This window comes from Phytophthora infestans, genomic scaffold (assembly GCF_000142945.1).
Source record: "Phytophthora infestans T30-4 supercont1.50 genomic scaffold, whole genome shotgun sequence".
NCBI lineage: Eukaryota > Oomycota > Peronosporomycetes > Peronosporales > Peronosporaceae > Phytophthora > Phytophthora infestans.
Window position 1 is genome coordinate 321,147 of NW_003303709.1, and position 19,237 is coordinate 340,383.

Sequence of the window (19,237 nt, forward strand, 5' to 3'; positions counted from 1 at the left end):
CGTCGGAAATTTATCGCTGCCTCCCCCGGTGATAACATCACCGGCAATACTGCAACAAATGCCTCAGGGCCCACCTTCATCAGCTCGCCAACACGTAAGAACGCCACAACAGTGCTTAACCTCTAAGCACAAAAAAGCAACATTGAAGTTATCAGATTTCACATGTCACTAAAATCCCCCGCATAATGACTGTCGTCAAGACCAAAGAACTGAAATGGCGGAAAAGCCAGAGGCTCCGATTGACGCCGCGAAAGAAGCCGTTATCTTCATATCTGACGGTACATAATTACATCCGCATCGACTCATTTAACTCTCCAGACTTTCCTCTATCTCGTCGTGCGTTTTCACCTTCTAACTCTCCATATTCACCTCAGACGATCATGACAAGTCCAAGTCCCGCACTAGGCCTCGTCCAGCAGTCTCTACCGGCCTCAGCAGTATCCTCAGCGTCAGTGACAGTGACAGCGACGTCAAACTTGAGGAGATTCTAAGCTCTGTAAGCTCTAACCCGAAGACGAGCAGCTCTAAGAAACCCACCCAGGCGAAGACACCACCACGTCCAGCCCGAGTCACATCCAAGACTCGCGGTCGCTCTATCGCCGACTGTTTCTTCCCTGAGACGACCTCGGATCCAGCTCCCAAGCGTCGTGCAACAGCTACAGCTGCATCGGCCCCTAGAACGCCACCAACGAACCTGTCAGGCGACCTGAAGCCCATCACGCCTTCGTCGACACTAAAGTCGTCTATGAATGCGTCGCTGGTGTTCGATATGGTCACTACACTAAGTACGAACGATCCAGGCGTAGCTATCGCTACGCTTCGTAGCATTGTGGTGCTCGGGAAAGAGTATCCATCAGATTTACTTTATGCTGAGCTCATCGACCGCATCCAGAGCCACGAAGCCATCGCGTACAATGACGCTTTGGCCATCTACGCAGCACTAGTGTTTGTGTTTGACAAGGCGGCGTCATGCAGCTGTGCACTGACATTCCCGAACCAATGGGAGCCGCTCGCGACGGCTCTGCAAGAAGTGAGCGGGAATGGTCGAGTTGGGGACGACGGAGAGCCCAAAAAGGACGAGAGCTGGCGTCGCAACTTGCTGGTGATGCAGTTTTTCATCTACTGCTTCCAGCAAGATTTGTATGCTTGTCGGTCGAGATATGAGCGTCTCGAAGGGAAGTCGTGGGTGTTCCGAACGCGGCTCTTTTCTCTGCTACAGAGCGATAACATCAGTGCGAAAGCACGTGCCAAGTCGCGTGCCAAGGCCACCAAGATGCGTAATAACAACTTCATTTTCCAAGCTATTAGCTGGGGGCTACAGCTGTGGAAGCGTGTGTACGACGAAGACAAGAAGAAGAAAAAGAAAGCCAGCGACGAGAATGAAGACACTAACTTGTTTATTCAACAAGAAGGCGAGCAGGCTTGCTTGGCAGTGGTTCGTCTGATCGAGATGCTGTATCTGTGTACGGATCAGCAAGTTAATGCTCTCCAGCGAATCCAGGCCGGTCTGGGGGACCTGCAGCAGCCCACGCGCGTCAAATTTTCGCAAACTCTACAGTCTCCTGCTCTTCGGACGCAGTTGGCGACAACTATGATCGGGCTGTCCAACAAGTCACGAAGTAAGGAAACGGAGTGGTATGAGTGTAATGCTCTCGGTCGGGTCCAGCTTGCAATGAATCCAGGTATGCTTTATCTACTACTGTATGCTAAAATTGGACACATCCTGACATCTTCGTGCATCAGAATCCAACAGTGACGTGGCGCACACTGACGGCTACTCGTGGTCGCACCTTGACAGCTTTATTAATCAGAAGCCACAAAGCAACCTGACGAAGCTACTCCAAGAGATCTCGCGTATGCAAAACGACTAGATTCGAAGATGTTTATGGTAATCTATACTGCTTTCTTTTTTTTATTTTGGCCAACACGTGAAGGGTGTCCCCATTCTACGAGGACTCAGATTGCTCAGATACGCTTCACCACACAGTACTATTGCCGTTGAAAGCTGCCGACGATCCAAAGAAGTTGTCGTCCGTGTATACAGATACAACCCCGCCGCTGGTTTCATTAATTGACAAAAGAGATCGGTTAGTAGTCCTCTCGTAAAGTCCACAGCTCAGTAGCAGATGGTACGCACTTGTCGGAGACTGCAAGGTACACTCCTCGTTCATAGGAAAAGGAACCACTCGTTTTGAACGAAGGATGTGGCTGGCGGCGATGTCTACAATACATCCAATGTCAGCACATATTTGAGCAAAATATGACGGGATTTACACGTACAGGGTGATTTGCTCCAAGGTGCTGGCTGCCCCATTGAGACTCGCTCTAGAAAACCTGGCAACAACAACACTCCACGTGAAAACTAGCACACGAAGATTCAATCGAACCATCAACTCGTACCCGCCAAGGCCAAGTATCGCAAACTTGTTGGACTTGGAACGTTGAATTTCACCGACGCTTGTCAAATTCGACTCGATCAGCGACGTGCTAAAACGCATAACAAAACATCGTTAGTCTCGTGAATTTAAAGTAAAGCTTGTGCATAACGCACCAAGAAGTTTGTCGTGGCATACGGAGATCAACAAAAGCGATGTGACCTCGCTCAAATCCGAGAGCGACATTAAAGTTGCTCAGGTATTCGTGTGTAAAGAGCCCCCCCAACGTGCCCACATTCTGCTTTACATCCGCACAAGAAGTGAAGTTAGTAGGAAAAATCTTCTACGAATAATTTGAGGATGAGGAAGAGCACTTACCAGGTAGTTGTAAAAAGGCACCTGAAGTTGTGGCGCGGCAATTCGTGTGTCCGCAACTTGGAAGTCTCCTCCATCGGTTGTCCAGCTCACATGGGAATCAGCAGGCGACCAACGAACGCTGCTCACCACGTCAGAGGCGTCAAATTTGCTTATGACCGCTGCTGACTTCGGGTCTCCTTGGTTTCGGAGATCGGTCAAAACCACAGTTTCATCGAAACCTGTAAACACAATCATGTCCGTGAGATCGAAAGTCAAGTACAAAGACACTTTAAATGCTTACCGCCGGACAGCACGTGCGAGTTCGTGGTAGGCGAGACAGCAAGCTCTCGAATAGCATCAGAATGGACCGAGTCGATCGGATCTGCAGTGCATTTTAGGTTCGTAAGTAATCGTTCATTGAATAGTCAGTGGTTTGAAGAAGCGAACCTTGCAGTCTGCAGGATCCACCGATCGAGAGATCCCCCAACTGAATGAGTTGAATCTCTTTGCCGATTGCGACAATGGCGGCCTGTGTCCCCATCCACTGAAGGTCGCGAACCTCCTGCCATAATAAGTAGAGCCATCAGAACACTGCTCGCGTACTCTACATCAGTGGAGTTACACACCTGCTCCACAATAATATGTGCTGGTGGATGTGCGGTGGCGGAAAGGAAATCGGTAATGAAGATCCTGTTCTTGTCGCCAGTTGAATTTGACGGATCTGTGAGCTCTGTGCCCGCGATCAAGCACCCATCCTCGCGAATGATTGGCTTTGACAGCGCTAGAGACAGCATAAAGCGTTAGTCGAAATGTTATAAGTAATGCATAAATGGCTAGACAAATTTCGTACGGAAAGGGCTGCCGTCTTGCCGCGTCTCGAAAGTGATATAGTGACTTGGGCTTGAAAAGGCCGAAAATGGTTGCTGGCTGTGCATCAGCAATGGCAACTGCGGCAATGCCCCTCCGCCAAGCAAGCTATCGATAATAAAATGTTAGAGATCCTTAAACCAGAGAAAAAGGTCGATGAAGATACTCACTCTTCATACAATGGGGGCAGATTAGCCGACGGAACAGGCGAGGGAGTTAAGGTCATGGATGCTGTAGAGGTACTCGTCGATCTAGCCGGTGACATGAATCCCGATGTTGACTCTGCAATCTCTTGGTCGTAGGGCTCACCGTAGCTTTCCAGCTTTATGTGAGATTCGCCGATGATGTCCCACAAGCTATTTTCACTATCACCATCTTCGGCGGGTTGCACATCTAATGGCGTCGGGCTAGTGCTCTCTGCATTCTGATCCAGGCTAGCTGGTGAGGCACCAGTGGACGGCGACGGAGATGTGGAAGGAGACGGCATGACTCGACTCGAACCTGGTTCGCAGCGGGTTTGAAAATGAAGGTGAAGCGAGCATTGTGCTACAAAACTCTCTGCACAAGAAAGTGCGAGCGAACAGATCTCCATCATAAACAATGACAGACCCAATTCTCTGGCGCAGGAGTGAAAGCGGCGGACATTTGTCCAGAAGCCCTTGTCTTGGTCACTTCCATTCATGGCAATGGTAACTTACCATTGGTAATTAAGAAACAAAGTATAGTCTCAGTATATTAAAGGGGGCCTCGTCACACTTTCATTCATCAGTAAATTGATTTGATTGAGTTTTAACCAATCACATCAATTCGCAAGAAGGTTGCAAAACCTCGATCGAAGAGTTGCAGATGGACCTGAACACGGCAACAACTCGCGAGCTGCAGCAACTGCCCGGTGTGGGGTCTGTAACAGCGCGATTAATCATCGAGTCGCGCCCCTTTTCCTGTGTCGAGGACTTACTACGAGTGAAAGGCATCGGTCCCGTCAAATTTGCGGCCATCACAGCTGAAAATCAGATATACGTGGACGAAAAGCCGACCACCATAGCAAGCACTAAGCTCAACATCAAAATCGACCTGAACGCGGCGTCCAAGAGGCAATTGCAGCAATTTAAGGGGGTGGGGCCAGTGCTGGCTCAACGAATCGTTGAAGCTAGGCCGTTCCATCGCAAGGAAGATCTTTTGGCTGTGAAAGGTATTGGTCCAAAATCTTACGTGAAAATTCAAGCTGGAGCACACGTGAGGTCAAGTTCTGACCCATTCGATAGGGGAGAGACTGGTGATGATAACGGTGAAGATAGTGGAGAAGAGAGGGTCAACATTGACGAGACTTTTCATGTTTGTCGGGAGATTGAGAGAGACATTCGTGGAAATATTTTCCCTACCAATATGTTGAACCACAATGATAACAACCGCGCGCTACTTGTGGCGAGTTGGAACATCCGCAACATTTCTCGCCGAAAAGAAATATTCTTACTGGAGCGAATTGCCGACATTCTAAAAGAATTTGACATTGTCGCGCTGCAAGAGGTGAGGGATCTGATAGTGCTGAAGAGACTGAAGACGATGTTACCTGGATGGGACTATGTAGTGTCCGAGCCGGTGGGGCGTATGTCACCGGGAGCGAAGAAGAGGGTTGAACGCTACGCTTTCTTCTACAGACGTTCTGCTGCTCGGCTTGTTGAGAAATGCTGGCTAGTTGAAGGCAGCAGCGACGTGTTTACGAGGTTGCCGTGTGTTGCTACTTTTCGAGCGACGAAAGAGTCAGGAGTGACGGGGCTGGAGCTCGCACTAATAAATGTGCACGTTTCATTCGCTGAAAAAGAGAGCCGTCATGCTGAGATCGCGGAGATTAGTCGACTGGCAAACGAGTTGAGTGCATCAGTGCCGATCAATAGGAAGGTAGTGGTGTTGGGAGACTTCAATTTGTCACCGCAGGACGTGCTGGGAAGCCTCGGATCTCACAAGATGGCGCTCATTCGCTCTCCGCTTTCAACCACAGTGTTCGGTAAGCTCTACGACAACATTTGGCTCGACCGTGCAGACTTCAGTAACTGCAACATCGATAAACCAACGTACTGCGTTGACAGTGGAGTGCTTCGTGTGGATTGGCGATTCTATCCTCCTTCAAAGGGTACATGTAGTCGCCGTTCAGCACAACATCCAATGGACACGATGCTCCCTCGACTTCAGACGTATATGTCGCGCGTTCAATGCGGCTACGAACTCTCGGATCATTGCCCAGTTTGGGTTGCGTTCACTGCAGCCAGCAAGCGCGATGGTACTTCAGCAAAAAGTAATCCAAAGGCTTCAAAGCCATAGCTGGGTTTGTGCTTGAAATAGTGTTGTATGCAGCACTGTAGCTGTCAATCCATCAGAGTGTTGTATCAGGCCTAGCTCTACGAATACAGGAACTCGTCCAGAATACCGGTAGATCACTGCAGAGGTTGTCGAAGTTGATGTCCGAGCAGCTCGCTTTTTCTTTTCAATTGCGTGGCAGCTCACGCTCGACTCAAGCGGCTTGAGTTTCCTCATCACCCAGGGCTCCCACTTCATCAACGGACCTGTCAAGATATCCCTGATTTGTTCTTCGGAGACAAAACCAAGCTGTATTTTATCCATGGTTGGATACTTCGAAGTACATAACTGTAATTTCCGCGTCGAATACAAGCCGTCTCTTCAGCCACAACTTTCTTTGGGTTACTATTTCCTTAGCTTTGAAATGTTAAAGAGCATTCGTAGCTTTAAGTGCTCTGTTTCAAGTTGCTTTTGTGCCTCTCCATACTCCTGGTAAGCTCGTTTAGAATCACTATGTAGACTTTATAATCTTCGTAGCAGTTTCATTTTAGAAGCGTTATGAATTTTGATTCAAGGCGTCGTCTTTTCCAAGTTTCTAAGCTACTACGAACGAGACGGGTGTCATGATAATTTAAGTATTTAAATACCATGAGACTCGTCTCGTTCGTAGTAGCTTGATATGGGTTTATAAACCTTTCAGCATCAATTTTCCCCACCGTGCCAGGTGGGCCGACATTCCAAAGGCACGCGTACGCTCGAATTGAGCACCTGTACATCTCATTCCATTGCTTCACCACTGATGATCGACGATAGAGGATCAGTGCCTCGCCAGGACAGCCAATTCCGGTACCATCGACACAAGTTGGCGGCAATTCAATCAGTCGATCTTTTTCTTTAACGAAAGCTGAGGGCACGGTTCAGATGCGACAATCCAGTCGACTTGCGGTATAGCATTTTCTCGGCGCTGCGCCGGTACTACCACGATGAACGCATTACTCTTTAACCCTTTAGGACCTAAGCCTTAAAGTCCCTGATGGGGCCTCTTACGTAAGCATACGATTGAAGTACATTAGAACGTTTGCCAGTCCCTTCTGTCGTGCCCTGTCTATTTATTTTCCAAGAGTCCCAATTTGGGACCAGAATGATACCACTATATAAATGACCATAAGTCATTGGTAGAAATTGCGAAATACGGTAATCTTATTGGTCACATTTTTGGAGGCCCTGGCAGGGACTCTAAGTCTTAGAGTCCCTGCCAGCGATTGGGTTGTTTGCTGAGGTCGTCTTAGACTAAGACGACCTCAGCAAACAACCCAATCGGCATGTCTCCATCCAACGCCTGCCCCGCGTTTTTTCGCCGCCCATTGTGCGAAAACTGCGAGGCTGGATGCAACAATTTCTGCGAGGTCACTGATCTCATACTCTTTCTTCACTGCCTTCAGTAGTCGTGCCACATTAGCACTATCAGCGCAGTCGACAGAGTTGGCTCAGCCAAGTCACCGGTCTACCTTCTACCACACGTCATTTGACAGTAAAAATCGAGAATGGACCTCTGCGAGGTTTAATTCTCACTTCATTAAGGTGTGTACATGTACGAATTATTACTACTCACGGGTAATTTGTCTGCTGGTCCTTCATATCTCGATCGAGGAACTCGCCTGCTGCGATTTCGGAGCGCATTGTGATCGACACGTCGGACTTGATCACTTGGGTCATACAAAATGGACATACGATCGCCTTCGTCCAGTAGAGTTTGTTGCCGGGGGCAATATCGGCGATTTTGTGCGTAACTCTGCACGACTTGCACACAAATTCCCCGCAGAGCATGCAGTCGTATCCCTTTCGGACTGTTGGTGTCTTCTGACAGACTTTACACTCGTTCGTGCTCGAGATCGACAGCATACCCGAGCCAGCGCCCCTTTTTCTTCGCTCACGAAGAGCCCAGCGCAACTTTTTCATTTGAGCCGCAAAGAATATGTTGATACAAGATTTCGACATGGAAACCAGCACCATGTGCGTGAAGAGACCCCGTGCTCGCTCAAATGGAATGGCAAACACTCCGCGTCCGTGAATCTGTACAGTGTCCTTGTCAATCTGGCGCATGAACAGGATGGCCGCAACTTGGCCTCGGGAATGCGTCGAAAGGGGAGGAGTTAAGTGCGGGAAATCGATGGAATGCAAGAGCTGATAGCTCACACGGTCTCCGTTGTTTAGCGTCGTAAAACCCGTGGCCTCAAGATAGATATGGTCGTAGCTCTTGAGGAACGTACGCATGATCGGCGGGTTCTCCGTCACACGCCAGCGAACAGTCAGTGACGTAAATGGATCGGAGTCTGTCACGTTGTCGATGAGAGCGAGCACGTTGCATTCTTCGATTTTGTCGTCAACGTACGCAGATTTGGTGCGGAAGACTTCTGTGGTGGGACTCATGGCGCCGTAGACTCCATCCTCAATCGTGCCATCTTTGAATCCGACAGAGCGAATGTCCGCGACATCCAGAGACGTCAACTCATCACTCGTGGTGCTGCTCATGCTCGCACTGCTGTCGGATGTGTCGCGACGGAACCGCTTGGTGGCACCGAATCCACGAAGACCGTATTTCTCACGACGACGAAGAAACGTCTCGACCTGTTCGTCACGACGCACGAACTCCCACTGATGTTCTGGGAGCACTGCGTTGTTGTCGAAGAGGAACTCTTCGAACTCTTCCAAATTTACAGCCACTAAGTCCTTCGCAAGCTGCCGTAAGAGGTCTTTTTCCTTTGGGGACAGCTCCATCGGAGGATATGGACTCGTGAAGGGCTCACGAGCCGAGCGATTGCGGAACTCCTTAAACTCCATTGCAAATTGCGACGGCAATTTTAAGTCAAGGACGAGCTCGCAAATGTCGGAATGAGCCCATGCGCGTGGTGGAGGGACAAAGTGAGAGCAGCCTGGCTGTGACCGAGGTTGCACCCGGCATTTGAAATGCCGCATTTCCCGGCCTGTACAGCTGTACATGCATCAACCGCCGGTTGACAACCGGTACACATGTACCTTCATGTATCAACACTGTCAGGTTGACCTCACGTGTCAAGTTTTGGCAATCGTACGCTTGGTGCGCTCAAGGATTTGCATCGTCTTCAATTCAAAATACAAGACGATCTCGCTTCAGGACCTGTCTGTGCCAATGATAAGAACGGGACTCAAAGGGGTCGTACAATGTACGGTACATGTAGAGAAGCGGCATCACGACACTATCAACGACCAATGCGAACTGAAACCTTGACATCTGGAAACTTTCGTCCGCTGCCTGTACATGTATAAAACTTCAGTTTTTACAACGGCGATGTTCATACAAACTATTAATATGTGGATACGGTCAATAATGCAGTGTGGGAGGAGAACGATAAGTTGAGCCTCGGTGGTATCCATGGGATGGAAAGGCCGAGCTTATCCTTCAACGTTCGATTTCTGCCAGGTGTGAGCAGAGAATCAAGAGAACCGCGTTCCGGGCACACCGGGAAGCAAGGCCTACCAGCTGCGTGCTGTTGCAGCGGGCCCCAAAACGTCGGTTATAGCAACACAAGCACTGATGACATGGCTTGGTGTGCAGGAGGATCCGCTCACAACCAAACTTCTACTTCAGTATTTCGTAAGAAAAAAATCCTCAAAATTAGTGTAAAACCTATGAGCGAAAAATACTTTTCACCAATGGGCAATTGGGACCTCTCACGAATTCCGTCGCTGGGCCGGCAAAGTGGCGGTCGTGACAGGCAGCAACTCTGGGATCGGCTTCTCTACAGCTCTGGAGCTGGCTCGCAAGGGGGCGCACGTGGTGCTCGCTTGCCGCAATGCAGAGCGCGCGCAGGCGGCTGTACGCGCGATTAAAGCGGAACTGGAACCTGACCCGTCACCTTGGAATTTCTGCTGCTGGATTTGAGCGACCTAGCAGCGTCCCGGCCTTCGCCGATACTTTCCGAGCCAAGTTCGACCGACTGGACTTGTTGGTTAACAACGGGGGCATCTTAGCGCCCATCCAACCCACACACCCGATGGACTCGAGATGCAGTTCGCCGTGAACCACTTGGGTCATTTTTATCTGACCCATTTACTCTTCGATCTCCTTAAAAGTGGAAACGAAGTATCACGAATCGTGAATGTGAGCAGCTTGTCGCACCGTTGGGTGAAGATGAATTTGAGGACATTAGCCAGGTCCAAAACCAACAAAAAGCTTTACGCTAAAGAATATGGCACATCCAAGCTGGCCAACATGCTCTTCACGTTCGAGCTCTAGCGACGTATTGCAGAAGCAGGGTTGACAGACCGGGTGATTGTCGTGGCAGCTCACCCGGGCATCACCTCGTCGGACATTGCACCCAAGCTGCTCGCCACCTACCTGCCGTCTTGGTTGTTGGGCTTCATCGTTAAGCTGGCAGACATGCTTCATATCATGCAAGCTACTGAACGTGGAGCGCTTCCATCGCTCTTCGCTGCGACGGATGCATCTGTGATAAGTGGAGACTTCTTCGGTCCTGATGGGTTCCTGGAGATTAGAGACAAAGGCCCAGCCAAAGCCAAAGCCAGCGCTGCTAGTCATTCTAAACACGACGGTGCTGCACTCTGGGCGATGAGTGAAGACCTCACAAACTGTACATTCAACGTCACGCCATTAAAAAATAGAAGGCAATAGGCGATGATGCAAAGACAACCTGACTAACTTCAACTTGGGTGTTAATGAAACCAAGTGATTGTGATTAATACTTCTGCTTAGCCGCGGTCTGAAAGAACAACTTGGCGTCTGCTACTTCCTGCTCCAGGTCTTCCTCCCAGATCCAGCGCATACGTTTCTGTAGGTTCTTCGCGATTTTCTTCACGTCGTCCTCGTAGCCAGGCAGCTCGAAGTCGTACAACTTGCCAGCCTCGTGGCACGTGGCCACAACCTTTTACGTACGATACAGACGCACCTTCTCGAATGCCTCGAAGGCTCCCTTCAGGTCGGACGCGTGGTGCACGTCAGCCAACAGTGATGCCAGTACGTACGCGTCTTCAATGGCCATCGCTGCACCCGATCCATGGTTCGGCGTTGTGGCGTGAGCTGCATCGCCAATGACAAGCATGCGTTTGCGCGTGTAGGTGCGAGCAGGAAGGTGATGAAATAATGCCCAGATATCAGTATTCTCCATCATTGAGATGATGCCACGAACATGCTTGGAGAAGCCCACAAAGTCCTTGGTTAGGTCCTCTTTGGTGGTGCCTACGACCCAGTTCGGGTCTTTCCATTCCTCCTTGCTGGCAAACGCCACCACGTTCATGACGTCGCCATGTTGGATGGGGAACGTCAGCACGTGGCCATGGTATCCAAAGTACATTTGGCTGTTGCGAGCCATCTCGTCGCCCAGTAATGCGGCGGCCTTGTCCATCGGGATAAGTCCACGGTAGACGTATTTACCAGAGAAGACGGCGTTGGCGGCCGGGTCATCTCACCAAGGATCACCTTGCGTGTTCGCGACTTGATGCCATCGCATCCGATCACGGCGCTGTGCACAGCTTCTGTTCCGTCGGTAAACTTGAGCTTGACGTCACCGTCGGGGAGCGTCTCGATGTCTTGAAGACGCTTGTCAAACTTGGCTACCCCCTCCAGAATGAGCTTGACCATTTCGTCGAGGAAGTGAGCACGGTGGACGTAAGCCGATCCTGCAGGTGTCTCGACACTAGTAATCAGTTTACCGGCTCCGTCGTCGACGTTGTTGCCTCGGGTGCCGACACCTTTGCGGAAATCGAACCATACATTCTTCTTGACCGTTAAGAGATTGAACGTCCCGACGCGATCGAAGCCGCGTTTGATGTCTGGAGCTAGTAGTTCCATTGCTCGAGCGGCATTGGCGGCGAGAGCGACACCGGCGCCGATTTCCCCGAACGCCTTGGCCGATTCGTACAGAGTGACGGGGACGTTGGCACGCACCAGGCCAATGGCGAGGGTGATGCCGGCAATGCCGCCACCGATGATAGCGATGTCGTAGTCGCGGGACAAGCTCTGAACCATTATAATGAAGAGTCAGGAGACTTTGGAAGTGCTGTGTGGCTTGGAATTGTTGGGGCCCAGGCAAATGTGATACAGAAATCTGCCTGAATAAGGAACGGGGTTTCAACTAATAACCTCGCATTTTTTATAGTCGGGAAAGATTTAGGGAGATGGGATAGTGATGGGCAAGGTACTGACAAAACAAACAATCCAGGCACTGACTTTGATTTCAATTAAAAAAAGGCACTCCCAGCTGGAAAATATGAGACGAGACATTTGCTACCAAACGATGCCCAACCGACCTTATTGCAACCATGAGATGACCATCTCGCACCCAAATTCGACACGAATGGTAACCAACTAAAAGAGCTAGCCTCGCGTTGTATACACATCTCCGGATATAGAGTTTTTAAGTAAGAGAGCCAGACCACTTGAGATGCGCGCCGAGGCAGTTTCTGCGGAGGACCCAGCGCAAGACTGTCATGTCGTTGTTGTACTGTATTTAGCTAGCATGTCCAACCACAGCAAAAAATAGCAAGAAAATCGCTATCTTCCAGACGTAGCAACACAGAGCTGGCGAGCATATAAAGAAGAACTACATTGAGATTGTTCGCTACATCTTCGAATCCGGTAGATCTCGCTACAACTAGAAACATAAGCGCAGGTAGCGGTATCTCATGCACTGCAACGTCTTCTTGTCGAGAAGCCCGACTTGATCGGCACCACAAAAGTTTTCGAACGCAATAAGAACGTAAATACCGCAGTTGTAGCTGTCTGTCTGGACTCCTAGTCCCGATTCGAAATTGCGCACACGAATGCCATGTCCAACAGTCGTCGGAAGAAGCGCTATTATCTTCTGAGCCACGGATCGAACGCTAACAAGATACGACGATGCGCTGCTATCGTAGATGTAGGCTTCAAAGATAAAAAGATTGATGCGCTGCTATCGTAGATGTAGGCTTCAAAGATAAAAAGATTCAAAGATAAAAGATTCGCACTATTTCATTCGGCCTTATCAGGGGCTTGCTGGCAGGTAGCTGAGAAATCTCGTGAGCAATAGGGGGCTTTACCTTGGTAAAATGTTAAGAGCTTGAACTGCATGAATTTGTCAGCAGTAGACACGTAGCTCGCATCTCCGACAAGGATTTCATCAAGTGTACCGAGATTCATCTTTTTACTGGTCATCTCCATGTCTTCTTGTACCAGCGTCGTTATTAGCTTCCGTTTGGCCTTGACAGCTTTCGGTTTTTGCTTGGGGCGCCCATTTGACTTTGGCGAACTTTGAAGCTCGAGCTCGACGTTATCATCATCGATGTCGATGGGGCGTTGGTGTCCACCAATAACTGGTGATCCGGTACGTATACTTAAATGATCAGATCCAGCAGCGCTTGGTAACCCAAGATCCGGCCTCCTTTGCGTGCCCACGCGGGTCTCTGTGCCCAACTCAGTCACTAGTTGGGTCTCTGTGCCCACCTCGTTGTCCACGCGGGTCTCTGTGCCCAACCCAGTCACTAGTTGGATTTCGGTGCCCAAATGATTGCCCAAATTAACGCTAATAAATCCCATCTGAGTACCAACTCACGCTAATAAATCCCATCTGAGTACCAGCTCAACCCAATCACATACCTGAGCTTCACAGTCAAGTGCCCTCGACTCCTGGCGTTTTATTTTTCCTTGGCCTCGCGATTTGTACTTGCCTGCGTGGGTACACACTATCGTCTTGCTGTAGTGTACCCAACTTTCTGGGATCAACGGAGCCGAGCTGCCCGCCGCCTTAATTTTGCTGTTCCGACGGGTAACCGTGTTATTTGTGCGGACACGGAAGGTAGAGCGTAGCGGGAGAATGACAACATTGCAACGATGTCTGATACTCAAATGAAAAGCTATACATACCTTGTAATGGGCCCCTCCATTACATAAGTAGGTAGATTTCTTTACAAAAGTAGGTGCATCAGCACACGACTAGCGTGTGCTGAAATGCTGTCATGCCATTGGCTGATATATGGGGAGCCAGACCCATTATTAGCCAATTGGACTATGACGTGTATTTGAGTGGCCAGGGCTGTGGCCTTGGTCCTAAAATAAAGTCAGAGTTGATTTTTCCTTAAACCTAAGACTCAGTCGTCCTATTGCGAGCTTCCTCAACACTATAGTGTAAGCAAGTAACGGAGTATATACCTGGCACGTTAAACCTGACAGTACTTCGAAGACCTTCCAACGACCAAGTTCGACATGAGCCAAGACCTCGACCACGCTGCCTTTCTCCATCTCACTCGAATCGAGTGGGAAGCTCTCCACCGCCTTGCGGCGGTGTCCGGAGAAGCCGTCGTCACGTCGCTGCTGCGCTCAGCGACGCCCGACGAGCAGCGCGTTGCGGCACAAGAATTCATGGAACGCGAGCTCGCCGATGCGAATCGGCGAGTGTCAACTCCCTCGCGTATCTCCACGAATGACGTCGTGAAGCTAGAGACGTCCACCTACTCCGGTGCCGGAGGAGATCGACTTCCGCTGAATCGCTGGTTTCGAGAGATCGACATCGCCATCGCCTCGAGGTTGATCGAGGCGCCTTCCGCGAAGGTCCGTTTCCTCCTCTCGCGGCTGTCTGGGAAAGCCAAGGAATGGGCTCTCGGCAAGTTGGTTGTCGATCCCAACGTCTTCCCCACTCTGGATACCCTCCAGAGTGACCTTCGGCTCGCGTTCGAGCTGCCGCAAGATGAATCCCGAATTCGGGCAGACTTCTTCGCCCTTCGGCAAGGCACGATGACTATGCGCGACTACGTCCAGAAGACACGACACCTCGCGTCGTGCATCGTGTCTAAGCCGATCGATATGGCCTCTCAGGTTCATGTATTCGTGTTCGGTATGCGCGAAGGCATGACGCGCTACTGCCTTACAAGATCGGACCCCTCTACGCTCGAAGAGGCATTCGCCCTCGCCCTACGCGAGGACTACGTGGTTGCGGCGTCATACGCTCACGCGCTACCTGCTTCTGCTCGGGATTCTGCGCCCGAGCCCATGGACATCGACGCTATCGATGCGACGAGCAATCGTCAGCGTTATGCAGCGCGTCGGAGCGGTGCTCGGAACAATCGTTCTCTCACCTGCTTCCGCTGTCGGAAGGTCGGTCATCGCGCGGCGGAGTGCCGGGCGCCAGCTCCAGTGCTTGCGCATGTCGATGCCGAGCCCGTGAGTTCTGACCAGCCAAAAAACGGTCAGGGTCAGTAGGTGCGGGGCGCCCTACTGGCTGGAATGGAGGTCCGGGTCCCCCGGTGGCAACCCAACCTCCTAGCCCTCCTGTGCTGCATGCACACTTTCATGCCACCACCACGCCGAGCGATTCAAGATTGATCATCGCCAGTCTTCATGTCGCCGGTGCCCGGCGACCACTGCGAGCGCTCCTTGATTCAGGAGCGACCAACAACTTCTTCCGCGCGTCGTGCTTGTCGGTACTCCCGTCGGACATCACTGTCCGCAAAGGTAGTGGGGAGGTCGCTGTCAAGTTGGCCGATGGGAAATCACGCCGCGTAGCGCGGCGCGAGATTACCCTTCCGTACACGTTCGACGGTTTCCGAAGCAACGACGACTTCCTCGTCATTGAGATGAATTACGCGTTTGACTGCATCCTGGGTATGCCGTGGCTGACGCGCTATCAACCAGAGATTGACTGGTTGGCCCGGTCGGTCAAGCGCCGCAGTGATTATGATGTGAGCGAGGTGTTCACGCACCTCCTGGTCGCCCAGAAGGATTGGCCTCACGTCACCGTCGTGAACCGGTCATCCACGACGCACGTTGTGCACAGAGTGAGCGATGGCCCTCTCTGCACGGCTTGCGCAGTGCTGTTAACTGACGAGTCCCCGCGGCGCCGCGGGGATGAAGACCAACTGGTGGTCGAGCAGGGGCTCCCGCAGATGTACGAGACGGCGGTCGAGCAGGGGCTCCCGCAGACGAATGAGATGGCGGTCGAGCAGAAGCTCCCGCAGACGAACGAGATGGCGGTCGAGCAGGGGCTCCCGCAGACGAACGAGATGGCGGTCGAGCAGGGGCTCCCGTCAATTGAGCCGGTGGTCGAGCAGTTGGCGCTCCCGCTGAACACTACCGCGGTCGAGCAGGGGCTCCCGCTAGAGGGGGGTGACATCTCGTCCAGCGAGAGCGACTCATCATCCTCGAGTTCGCACTCGAGGCGGCGAAAGAGGAAGTCGAAGCGGCGTCGGCTGAAACCTCGCCGAGAGCCCGTACCAAGTGACAGCTCACCGACGGAGTCGGTCTGCGTGCTTGAGTATGTGGAAGGTACCTCTGGCCGCCGACGAACACTCGAGCTTGCAAACCCGCCTGGCGAGGCAGGGTCGATCACTCGACTTTCAGGTCTCTCCTGGAAGAACTTCCTTCGCGGCCTCAAGGACGATGAAATCGAACAGGTTTGCCTGATCACCGACGCCGATTCGGCGTCGCTCGAAGTGAATGCAGTCAGTGACGGCGACGCTCCCTCGCGCCCAAAGAGCGCTGAGCCGAAGTCGGCCCGCGAGGAGCGCTTCGCAGCGCAGTCTTGGGACGCGCTACGCGAATCCGGCAATCCAGTCTACGAGACCGCCCGCGAATATGAAGATGTATTTCCGGATAAGATCCCAGCTGAGTTGCCAGCTGACCGAGGAATTCGCCACGAGATTGATCTCGTGCCCGGCTCGAAGTATTGTGTGACGCGGCAGTGGCCGCTCCCGCGAGATCAGGTCCAAGCTATCGATGACTTCTTCGAGAGCCGCCGCAAGGCGGGTCATGTGCGTGAGAGCACATCGCCGCACTCCAGTCCGACCTTCTGTGTGAAGAAAGCCACGGGCGGATGGCGCATCGTCCATGTCTTCAACAAGCTAAACGACGCTACCATCCCTGCCCAGACGCCGATTCCTCGGAAGGACATGGTGCTCGACGCAATGTCGGGTAGTGAGGTCTTCAGCGCCATCGACTTGACCGATGGGTTCTACCAAATCCTCATGAGGCTGAGCAATATACCGCTCACAGCGGTAAGCACTCCCAGTGGTATGCTCTGGGAGTGGCTTGTTATGCCGCAAGGGTTGAAGAATGCTCCCGCCACGTTCAATCGCATGGTATCCCATGTGCTGCGCCCGCTCCGCGACTTCGCACCGAGTTATTTTGATGACATCTTCGTACACAGTCGCGCTGAGGGAGGCCTCAGCGCGCTTGAAGTCCACTTGAAGCATCTGAGGCAAGTCTTCCAAGTGATGCGCGAAAACAAGCTGTATGCCAACTTGAAGAAGTGTATATTCTGCGCGCCGGAGATTCCGGTGCTGGGCTGCTTTGTGAGCAAGAACGGCGTCCGCGCCGACCCCGAGAAAGTGTCGTCGATATGTGCGTGGCCTACGCCACAGAATCCCACTGAACTGCGTCAGTGGCTGGGTCTCGCAAATTATCTCCACAAGTACACGAAGAATTACGCCGGATTGATCCAGCCGCTCTCTTCGTTGTTGAAGAAAGATGTGTCGTGGTCGTGGACTTCCGCACATCAAGCCGCCTTCGACTCGGTGAAGAAGAGTCTCGCCGAGGCCCCAATCCTCGCGCTCCCGGATGACTCGAAGCCTTTTCACGTCGTCTGCGACGCGAGCGATTTCGCCATCGGCTGTGCGCTGATGCAATTCGATGAAGAAGATCGAGAGCGTGTCGTAAGCTACCAGTCTAGGCAGATGAAGTCGGCGGAGCGCAACTACCCTGTTCACGACAAGGAGCTCCTTGCGATGCGCTACGCTCTGATCAAGTTCAGAGTGTACTTGTTGGGTGAGGATACCTTCGCGGTGTACACCGATCATGCATCGCTGAGGACAGCGATGAAGAGTCCTCATCTCTCCCAGCTGATGGCCCGCTGGCTTTCGTTCTTCTCCGAGTACAACTTCGTTGTCCACTACAAACCCGGCAAGAACAACATTCTCGCCGACGCTTTGTCTCGGCGTCCCGACTACGACCCACGCGGTGCATTGGGTCGACAAGCTTCGCTGGATGAAGACGATGTAGACGAGTGTGCCACGTGCGAGGCGTCAGGCGTCAACCTGACGAGCGTCTCCCCGGTAATGCCACTTCGCGACGAGATCCAAGCTGCTTACGAACATGACTCGACGTGCTCCAGTATCCTGAAGCATCTTTGCTCTCCCAGCGCCGACACACTGGGAGCCCTTTCCCGCTCTGTACGAAACAAAATCCACCGATATCGTCTCGAGGACGAGCTGCTGGCGTACAGCATCGACAACTTCGATGCCCCACGTGTCGTTGTCCCTAACGACCCCGATCTGCGCTCACGGATTATCCATGAGTTTCATGATGCCCCGCTGGGCGCTCATCTCGGTCGCGAGAAGACATTTGCCGCTGTGTCACGCGACCTTTATTGGCCACACCTGTACAAATGGGTGCGTAAGTGGGTGCGCACCTGCGAGACCTGCCAGCGCATGAAACCTGCCTCGTCTTCGCAGGCTCCCTTGCGTCCTCTACCAGTGGCCACCGAGGCCTGGCGCTCGGTGTCGATGGACTTCATCTTCGGGCTCCCACCCGATGCTAAAGATAGATCAGGTGTCTTGGCATTCGTAGACCGCTTCAGCAAGATGGTTCACCTGATTCCGGTGTCGGATGCGATCACCGCGGCAGATACCGCGGTGCACTTCCTCGATGCTGTCTTCCGTCATCATGGCCTTCCCGAATCTATCGTCTCCGACCGCGACCCGCGCTTCACGTCGGCCTTCTGGTCAAAGCTCTTCGAGCAACTGGGCTCGAAGCTAATGATGTCCACAGCAGCCCATCCGGAAACGGACGGGCCAGACGGAGCGCGTAAATCGCGTCCTCGAAGACGTCCTTCGAAGCTACGCGACGTCGTTCTCCAGCTGGAGCTCGTTTCTGCCACTGGCCGAGTTCGCTTTGAACAACGCGGTACACGCGTCGACTGGGCTGACGCCCTTCTTCGTTAATAACGCGCGACACCCGCGTGTCCCTGCTCTCCTCGCCGTGGGCCATCCCACAAACAGTAAGCATTTTACAGACTTTTGACACGAATACCAGTTCGTTCAGTACCTAATCTTGACGATGCCACACTGCCAATTTGACTTCTCGTCAATTTGTTCCTAGCTTAACAAACCTGTCAAAAATATCTTCTGTCCGAAAGCGAAGCTTCAGCAGCTCAATCGTCGAATTAAGAGTAATGCGACAGTTAGCTCTTAAATTATTATCGACAGTGTAAAACACGCTTCTGTACCTCAGCTGCTGTCCAATTACTAGCGCGCTGCTTCCTTTGCCGCGTCGGCTGTACTCCATTCGGGCTTGTCAACGCGGTGCGTGCCCTTGTTGCGAA

At 52.0% G+C, this 19,237-nt stretch overlaps 6 protein-coding genes across 6 annotated transcripts; 3 read left to right on the top strand and 3 right to left on the bottom strand.

The window, feature by feature from the left end:
• Positions 1-198: 198 nt before the first annotated feature.
• Positions 199-1,913, top strand: PITG_17112 (uncharacterized protein; the record flags this gene model as incomplete). The annotated part of the gene is made up of 3 exons (XM_002896967.1): positions 199-278; positions 375-1,682; positions 1,744-1,913. 2 exons carry the CDS (start codon positions 746-748, stop codon positions 1,869-1,871), a joined length of 1,065 nt encoding a protein of 354 aa, XP_002897013.1.
• A 357-nt stretch (positions 1,914-2,270) lies between these two features.
• Positions 2,271-3,273, bottom strand: PITG_17113 (uncharacterized protein; the record flags this gene model as incomplete). Its single annotated transcript, XM_002896968.1, has 6 exons — positions 2,271-2,349; positions 2,401-2,487; positions 2,552-2,673; positions 2,754-2,971; positions 3,034-3,114; positions 3,180-3,273. The coding sequence occupies 6 exons, from the start codon at positions 3,271-3,273 to the stop codon at positions 2,271-2,273; spliced, it is 681 nt and encodes a 226-aa protein (XP_002897014.1).
• A 1,172-nt stretch (positions 3,274-4,445) lies between these two features.
• PITG_17114 (uncharacterized protein) lies at positions 4,446-5,918 on the top strand (the record flags this gene model as incomplete). Its single annotated transcript, XM_002896969.1, has 1 exon — positions 4,446-5,918. The coding sequence occupies one exon, from the start codon at positions 4,446-4,448 to the stop codon at positions 5,916-5,918; it is 1,473 nt and encodes a 490-aa protein (XP_002897015.1).
• Positions 5,919-7,502: 1,584 nt separating this feature from the next.
• On the bottom strand, positions 7,503-8,735 carry PITG_17115 (uncharacterized protein; the record flags this gene model as incomplete). Its single annotated transcript, XM_002896970.1, has 1 exon — positions 7,503-8,735. The coding sequence occupies one exon, from the start codon at positions 8,733-8,735 to the stop codon at positions 7,503-7,505; it is 1,233 nt and encodes a 410-aa protein (XP_002897016.1).
• Positions 8,736-9,727: 992 nt separating this feature from the next.
• Positions 9,728-10,170, top strand: PITG_17116 (uncharacterized protein; the record flags this gene model as incomplete). Its single annotated transcript, XM_002896971.1, has 2 exons — positions 9,728-9,879; positions 9,906-10,170. 2 exons carry the CDS (start codon positions 9,728-9,730, stop codon positions 10,168-10,170), a joined length of 417 nt encoding a protein of 138 aa, XP_002897017.1.
• Positions 10,171-10,630: 460 nt separating this feature from the next.
• PITG_17117 (salicylate hydroxylase, putative) lies at positions 10,631-11,934 on the bottom strand (the record flags this gene model as incomplete). Its single annotated transcript, XM_002896972.1, has 3 exons — positions 10,631-10,786; positions 10,841-11,287; positions 11,326-11,934. 3 exons carry the CDS (start codon positions 11,917-11,919, stop codon positions 10,631-10,633), a joined length of 1,197 nt encoding a protein of 398 aa, XP_002897018.1.
• Between the last annotated feature and the right edge of the window lie 7,303 nt (positions 11,935-19,237).